Source organism: Tupaia chinensis, unplaced genomic scaffold (assembly GCF_000334495.1).
Source record: "Tupaia chinensis unplaced genomic scaffold, TupChi_1.0 Scaffold000146_1, whole genome shotgun sequence".
Lineage (NCBI taxonomy): Eukaryota > Metazoa > Chordata > Mammalia > Scandentia > Tupaiidae > Tupaia > Tupaia belangeri.
This window is the reverse complement of record NW_006159616.1, coordinates 13,224,066-13,232,425: the sequence shown is the minus strand read 5'-3', so window position 1 is coordinate 13,232,425 and position 8,360 is coordinate 13,224,066. Positions and strand designations below refer to the sequence as shown.

The following is an 8,360-nucleotide window of genomic DNA, read 5'->3' as shown; positions in this document are numbered from 1 at the left end:
CCAGAAAGACAGAGACAGAAAGCGAGAAATCACCCCCCAGGGGGGATGGCCACACCGCAATCCCTTCTCCTCCATTCTCCTCTCGGGATCTTGGGTATGCACACACACGCCCAGCGTGAGTTTAAGCCACCAGGTCCCAGACTCGAACCACGATCTATTACAGGGGTGTCCAGCGATGTAGCCATTACGCCAGCTGCTGGTTCCAAGAGGCAGATTTTCAATCAGGCGACCAAGGGAGGTGACAGGGTACAGAGACCTGTGAAGTGAGGAGCACTTGGCTCTGAGGGGAGAACAATCTGGTGTTGGTAAATCAGCAGCACCAGGTCATCCAACACAGCCGAGTCAGGTTAGCATAAAATTCAGCCCTTGGAGCAGAAGTCAGCAGGCATATCCCAGAAGAAGCTGGTGGCCCCCAGTGCCCAGCAGCTGTGAACACTGGTCAGTGTGTGTAGGGGACAGGATGAGTCAGGTCAGTGAAGAGAGCTTCCCCTGCAGAACCCTTGTTTCTCCCACATCGTTTTGTCTCGTGTCCTGCCTGTAGGCCTTTGAGGAATGGAATAAGACCGAGCTGGACTCCTTCCTGATTGAAATCACAGCCAACATTCTCAAGTTCAAAGATACTGACGGCACATACCTGCTGCCAAAGATCAGAGATAGTGCGGGGCAGAAGGGCACTGGGAAGTGGACTGCCATCTCGGCCCTGGAGTATGGCGTTCCTGTCACCCTCATCGGTAACCTGATTTGCATTTGAACCCCTTTCCTTCCACTGTTCTGGTCTTGTTGTCTTTCTGAAATATGGATATAAAAATCTGACAAGATTTTTAAAAAAGAATGAAGGTGCCCAGCATGCTTAATGAAAGATCATCTTTGCCCCGGCAGAATGGTTCTCCCTCATCTGAAACTGGTTTTCCTGTTTACTGCTCTAGATATCAGCTGCCTTTCCCACCCTAGTCTCTAATCTCCTTCTTTTGCCTTCCTGATTAACTATACCCCGCCCTGTTTATGAGCCAGGTGGTGTAAGGCCCAGCAGGAGGGAAGTAGGTTGTTCCTCCAGCACTAGGTAGAAGGAAGTTGGCTGCTTTTTAGCTGATCTGAGTGACACCGTGGTGGGAGGTGAGGGCACAATAGCCAGAGCAGTTTATTCATCACTGACTCAGGTCTGTGTAAGAGCATTACTGTTTTAAAGTAAAGCTGCTCTCCCCTTGTTGTAGAGACTTTGAACCCTTTCTGTAAGGTAGGCCAGGCTTAATCCCGGTTGGTGCCATTAGTATCTGGTGAGCCAGTGGGGAAGAAGTCCTCCAGCTCACCCTTATGTAACCCTGAGCGGTTTTGCCATGCTTGCCTGTTGCACCAGTTGTCTTACACAGCTTCCTTCCACAAATGCCAAGTCATCCTGTGTGTGCATTCAGGAAAGAGCACACGATTGGGCAAGGGCAGGGAGACTGCTTTTCGATGTGTTTCGAGTTCACTTAGTGTTCTCGTCCATGGCTAGTGCCATCTACTCAGAAGTAATGGATTCTGTTAGTTCCCAGAGATCTTACTTCATTTAAAAATTACTTAATTTTATTTATTATTATTATTTTAATATTTGACAAGAGAGAGAAAGTGAGAAAGCAAGCTGCTGGGTCTGGTATTCAAACCACAGTTGGCCATGTGGGCGTCCAGCACCTTAACCGTCACGCTACCTGCCAGCCCCTCTTACCTCTTTTTTTTTTTAAAGTTTATGTATTTCATGAGAGAGAGAGACAGAGACAGAAAGTGAGAAAGCAAGCTGCTGGGTCTGGTATTCAAACCACAGTTGGCCATGTGGGCGTCCAGCACCTTAACCGTCACGCTACCTGCCAGCCCCTCTTACCTCTTTTTTTTTTTAAAGTTTATGTATTTCATGAGAGAGAGAGACAGAGACAGAAAGTGAGAAAGCAAGCTGCTGGGTCTGGTATTCAAACCACAGTTGGCCATGTGGGCGTCCAGCACCTTAACCGTCACGCTACCTGCCAGCCCCTCTTACCTCTTTTTTTTTTTAAAGTTTATGTATTTCATGAGAGAGAGAGACAGAGACAGAAAGTGAGAAAGCAAGCTGCTGGGTCTGGTATTCAAACCACAGTTGGCCATGTGGGCGTCCAGCACCTTAACCGTCACGCTACCTGCCAGCCCCTCTTACCTCTTTTTTTTTTTAAAGTTTATGTATTTCATGAGAGAGAGAGACAGAGACAGAAAGTGAGAAAGCAAGCTGCTGGGTCTGGTATTCAAACCACAGTTGGCCATGTGGGCGTCCAGCACCTTAACCGTCACGCTACCTGCCAGCCCCTCTTACCTCTTTTTTTTTTTAAAGTTTATGTATTTCATGAGAGAGAGAGACAGAGACAGAAAGTGAGAAAGCAAGCTGCTGGGTCTGGTATTCAAACCACAGTTGGCCATGTGGGCGTCCAGCACCTTAACCGTCACGCTACCTGCCAGCCCCTCTTACCTCTTTTTTTTTTTAAAGTTTATGTATTTCATGAGAGAGAGAGACAGAGACAGAAAGTGAGAAAGCAAGCTGCTGGGTCTGGTATTCAAACCACAGTTGGCCATGTGGGCGTCCAGCACCTTAACCGTCACGCTACCTGCCAGCCCCTCTTACCTCTTTTTTTTTTTAAAGTTTATGTATTTCATGAGAGAGAGAGACAGAGACAGAAAGTGAGAAAGCAAGCTGCTGGGTCTGGTATTCAAACCACAGTTGGCCATGTGGGCGTCCAGCACCTTAACCGTCACGCTACCTGCCAGCCCCTCTTACCTCTTTTTTTTTTTAAAGTTTATGTATTTCATGAGAGAGAGAGACAGAGACAGAAAGTGAGAAAGCAAGCTGCTGGGTCTGGTATTCAAACCACAGTTGGCCATGTGGGCGTCCAGCACCTTAACCGTCACGCTACCTGCCAGCCCCTCTTACCTCTTTTTTTTTTTAAAGTTTATGTATTTCATGAGAGAGAGAGACAGAGACAGAAAGTGAGAAAGCAAGCTGCTGGGTCTGGTATTCAAACCACAGTTGGCCATGTGGGCGTCCAGCACCTTAACCGTCACGCTACCTGCCAGCCCCTCTTACCTCTTTTTTTTTTTAAAGTTTATGTATTTCATGAGAGAGAGAGACAGAGACAGAAAGTGAGAAAGCAAGCTGCTGGGTCTGGTATTCAAACCACAGTTGGCCATGTGGGCGTCCAGCACCTTAACCGTCACGCTACCTGCCAGCCCCTCTTACCTCTTTTTTTTTTTAAAGTTTATGTATTTCATGAGAGAGAGAGACAGAGACAGAAAGTGAGAAAGCAAGCTGCTGGGTCTGGTATTCAAACCACAGTTGGCCATGTGGGCGTCCAGCACCTTAACCGTCACGCTACCTGCCAGCCCCTCTTACCTCTTTTTTTTTTTAAAGTTTATGTATTTCATGAGAGAGAGAGACAGAGACAGAAAGTGAGAAAGCAAGCTGCTGGGTCTGGTATTCAAACCACAGTTGGCCATGTGGGCGTCCAGCACCTTAACCGTCACGCTACCTGCCAGCCCCTCTTACCTCTTTTTTTTTTTAAAGTTTATGTATTTCATGAGAGAGAGAGACAGAGACAGAAAGTGAGAAAGCAAGCTGCTGGGTCTGGTATTCAAACCACAGTTGGCCATGTGGGCGTCCAGCACCTTAACCGTCACGCTACCTGCCAGCCCCTCTTACCTCTTTTTTTTTTTAAAGTTTATGTATTTCATGAGAGAGAGAGAAAGAGACAGTAAGAGGTAGACAAATGCCCTTGGTAGAGCTTCAGATCCTCCCCACAGCTATGATTTTACTTTGTCAGTGGGGAAAGTCATGATTGAAGAGAGATTTATTCTAAGTATATACATTGTCAATTGAGCAGATAGTCTTTTTTTTTTCTTCCAAATAGCCTTATATAAGGGATAATTTTTTTTGTTTGTTTAAAGAGGTTTTTGCCTTTAGGCTACATGTGCTTGCCTGAGAGAGAGAGAAAAGACAGATGGAAAGTTAGAAATCACTCCCCGGGGGGATGGCCATGCCACAATCCCTTCTCCATTCTCCTCCCAGGATCTTGGGCGTGCACACACACACATACACTCACACACTCACACACACACACACTCACATGCCTGGCATGAGTTTCAAGTCACTGGGTTTGGACTCGAACTGCAGTTGGCCATGTGGGAGTCCAGTGACGTAACCACTATGCCATCTGCTAGCCCCAAGGGATAATTTTTGAAGACACTGGACCGACTGGTGGTATGGTAGTTAAGGTGGCTGGATCCCACATAACTGACATGGTTTAAGTCCCAGACCCAGTGATGAAAAACACACTGGGTGCATGTGCACGTGTGCTGCAAATCCTGAGAGGAGAATGGAGGAGACAGGATTGTAGCATGGCCCCTTTGGGAGTGCTTTATCCCAATCCCCCTTGCATGCCATGTCTCTTCGGCAACCACATATGCCCTATACCAAAAACTTAACCAACTAAAAAAATAAATAAATAAAATTTGAAGACACCACATAGTCTTTTTTTTTAAAATATTAATTTAATTTTATTTATTCATTCATTTATTTTAAGTAGACTAGAGAGAGATACATGGGGGCTGGGGGGGAGTGAGAAAGCAAGCCACCAGGTCCAGTATTCGAACCGCATTTGGCCATGTAGGAGTCTCCAGCGCTTTAACCATCATGCCACTTGCTGGTCCCTACCAAGTAGTCTTAATATTAAAATACCATATTGAGGGCTATGATCAACAGATGGGGTAATGGTTACAACACTGGACTCCCATGTAGTTGACCGTGGTTCAGGTCCCGGACCCAGTAGCTTAAAACTCACACTGGGTGCATGTGTGTGCTTGCCCAAAATCCCAAGAGCAGAATGGAGGAGAAGGGGTTGTGAGGCCATCCCATGACTCACTTTCTGTCTCTCTTTCTCTGGCGAACCACGCACCCTATAACAAAAATCTCAAAAAAATCCTCCATGTTGAAATGTTTTTTATTCAAATGAAATAAAACTATGAAACTTAAATGGTGGTCATGAATGTGCTGAAAATTATAAAATGTAAGTGTAGGGGACCAGCAGGTGGCGTGGTGGTTAAGGAGCTGGATGATACTCCCACATGGCCAACCATAGTTCGAGTCCTGGACCTGATGATTTGCTTTCTCACTTCTCCCTCTTTCTCTCTCTCTCTCTCTTTCTCTGGTCAAATTAAAATGAATGAATAAATACAATTAAATAGATAATTCTTTTTTTAAAAAAAGTAAGTATAAAAACCAGTTTTCTGAGGGGTGAGTATGGTGACTTTTCAATGTACTCGCTATTTCACGTCAACAGGTAATTAGTACTTCAGAGGGAAAATCAATTTGAGCCTTGGAAGAGCATTTAAAAATTGAAGTCCTTTAAGTCGAAGCTGAAGTTTTAGTCATGGTCCAACACTTGAGTAATTCTGAATAGTGGTAGGTTTGTCTTCATTTTCCCTCAACTCCCCTTTGAATTTCACATTGCTCTTTGTGGCTGAATATCTGAATATGTGGGGAGACTGAATTGGAGTTTCAGTTACCAGATGAACTGTTCAGAGCTTTTCATAAAAGTTCTTTCTGCTCCAGGTTAATTTTGTGGCCTAAGGTCTCATTTCCATCTCGTCTGCACCTTCCCTGGCTGTGTGCACTCTCTTTCGCCTGGTTTTATGTACGAATTTTGGTAATCTGTTACCCCCGTCCCCAATGCCTCTGTGTAGGAGAAGCTGTCTTTGCGCGATGCTTATCATCTCTGAAGGATGAGAGAATTCAAGCTAGCAAAAAGCTGAAGGGTCCCCAGATGTTCCAGTTTAAAGGTGATAAGAAATCCTTCCTGGAGGACATTCGCAAGGTGGGGCACAGTCTCTGGCAATAGTCTGTGTTGGGCCTTTGGAGGGCAGTGGGGGTGGGGACGAGGCCACAGGGTGGCAGGTGGACTCACGTGCAGCCTCACCTTGCTCCCGGCTTAAAGGCTTTTCCTTGAAACTCCCCACTGCTGAGGAGGACACGGCTGGTAAGCAGGAGAGGCCGCCATCCTGCTCAGTGCAACCCCGTCTGTGTCGTTCTCTAGGCCCTCTATGCTTCCAAGATCATCTCTTATGCTCAAGGTTTTATGCTGCTAAGACAGGCCGCCAATGAGTTTGGCTGGTCCCTCAATTATGGTGGCATTGCCCTGATGTGGAGGGGCGGCTGCATCATCAGAAGGTAAGTGAGAGGTGACCTGGGGCGTGATGAGAGACGCCCCCACTGCTCTCCTAGGGCACTTGTTTGAATTCACCTGTGGCTGCTGCAGTTAGTCCTATCGTTGAACACGGGCAACAGGCAGGTTTGGGTTGTGGGGCTCACTTTTTTCCTATATATCAGTTGCTCTAATCAGATTGTCCACACTATTCCATTTTCTAAAAATTTTTAAATTACGGTAGGGGTGTACACAAAAGGGAGAGAGAGGGAAAGACGAAAGCACACTCCCACAAGCTCTCATTCACGCTGCAGTCCCCTTCCCCAGCCCCGAGCTTGTCAGGATCTCAGACCCGCGTTCACGTGCCTGTGTGTTTCTGGTGACCAGGCCTGGGAGCTGAACCCGTGGCCAGCCACCCAGTTCAGCGTCCTCCCAACTGTGCTACAGAGACTAGGCCCACACAGACCTTTGGAAGTGCTCCTGTGAGAACTGCCATGCCCTCTGGCCTTGCCTCTTGGGACTTTTGCTATTTTCACCGAGCAGACTGTTCACTTAAGAACAGCTTTAAAGGGGGTCAGCAGGTGGTGTGGTGGTTGGGGTGCTGGACTCCCACATGGCTGACCGTGGTTCAAGTCCCAGACTTGGCTGCTTCCTTTCTCACCCGCCCCCTGTCCCTCTCTGGTCAAATTAAAAGGAAGAAAGAAAGTTAAATAATACAATAATTCTTTTTTTAAAAAAAGAAAGAACAACCTTAAGGGATGCAAAATGGAGCTTTGTACCTCTCTAGGGTATATGTCGGCTTCCAACTTATTTCCCCTGCTTTTTGCCAGGCATTCAGCCTGCTGGAATTAAGTCATTGATTTCTTCCCTCTGGATTATTTCAGTGTATTCCTAGGAAAGATCAAAGATGCATTTGATCGAAACCCAGAACTTCAGAATCTCCTACTGGATGACTTTTTTAAGTCGGCTGTTGAAAACTGCCAGGTACGTGGCCTACAGCTGGCTGGCATGTGCTTCTGGCTTGGTGGGTTTTGCTGCAGGGTGTCTTCTCCATTTACCAGCTCTGATGTGTGAAAATCTGGCGTTTAGAATGGGACCCATTAGCATCTTCGGGCAAACCGCTAATTGCTGGCCTTGCTCTTCATGCTCAGGAGTCCTGGCGGCGGGCAGTGAGCACAGGCGTCCAGGCAGGCATTCCCATGCCCTGTTTCACCACTGCCCTCTCCTTCTACGATGGGTACAGACACGAGATGCTGCCAGCCAACCTCATCCAGGTAAGCTTGTGGCATAGGGGTTGAAATTAACCTGGCCTGGGGACCAGCAGGTGGCATGGTGGTTAAGGTGCTGGACTCCTACATAGTTGAGTCCCAGACCCAGTGGCTTGAAACTCACGCTAGGCATGTGTGTGTGCATGACCAAAATTCTGAGAGGAGACGAGGCATGTATGCATGCATGACCAAAATTCTGAGAGGAGAATGGAGGAGAAGGCATGGCCCTGTGGCCATCCCCGAAGCTTGATTTCTCTCTTTCTGTCTCTCCAGTGAGTACATGCACCCTATAGCAAAAGTCTCTCCTTAAAAAAACAAATTAGCCCAGCTGTACCTGATGATCATGCCTACATACTAGAACCTCTGGTTTCTCTTCAGGTTATATAAATCTTTGGCCTTTTACATATTGTCCTAACCAAACTTGTTCCTGTTTTCTAGGCTCAGCGGGATTACTTTGGTGCTCACACCTATGAACTCTTAGCCAAACCAGGACAGTTTATCCACACTAACTGGACTGGCCATGGTGGCAGCGTGTCGTCCTCTTCATACAATGCCTAATCAGACCATTTCTGCCCCCCCCCTCCAATTCCATAGACCAGAACATTCCATGTGCCATGAAACACTGCTTACATGGCCTTTTGTCCTATTTTCTGCTCAGATGTTTTAAAATAAAGTGTCGTAAGAGGCTCCTAATGAAGTCAGTTTGTTTGTAAAATTGTTCTTTGAGAACCGTGGTGCCCTCTGCCCTTGCCTCTTGAGACCCGACAGGAACCGATCATGTGGACGACAGTGAGCCAGCTCCTAGGAGCAGCTCCTGCATGTGTCCCTCTGGGTCAGTGCTCTGACCGAGGGAGCGGCTCTTACCACACAGATGGGAAGGGCGTTTATAGGATTTACCAAACGG

General features: G+C 47.0%; 1 protein-coding gene across 3 annotated transcripts in view; it reads left to right on the top strand.

Moving 5' to 3' along the window:
- PGD (phosphogluconate dehydrogenase) overlaps positions 1 to 8,157 on the top strand; it is a 22,857-nt gene extending 14,700 nt beyond the window's left edge. For all 3 annotated transcript variants that reach the window (XM_006145347.3, XM_027770639.1, XM_027770640.1), the window contains 6 exons: positions 542 to 731; positions 5,731 to 5,861; positions 6,081 to 6,214; positions 7,073 to 7,172; positions 7,340 to 7,462; positions 7,895 to 8,157. In XM_006145347.3, coding sequence (XP_006145409.2) covers positions 542 to 731; positions 5,731 to 5,861; positions 6,081 to 6,214; positions 7,073 to 7,172; positions 7,340 to 7,462; positions 7,895 to 8,014 — 798 coding nt within the window. In that variant the 3' untranslated portion in view covers positions 8,015 to 8,157. The remainder of the gene's footprint in view (positions 1 to 541; positions 732 to 5,730; positions 5,862 to 6,080; positions 6,215 to 7,072; positions 7,173 to 7,339; positions 7,463 to 7,894) is intronic.
- The last annotated feature ends 203 nt before the right edge of the window (positions 8,158 to 8,360 follow it).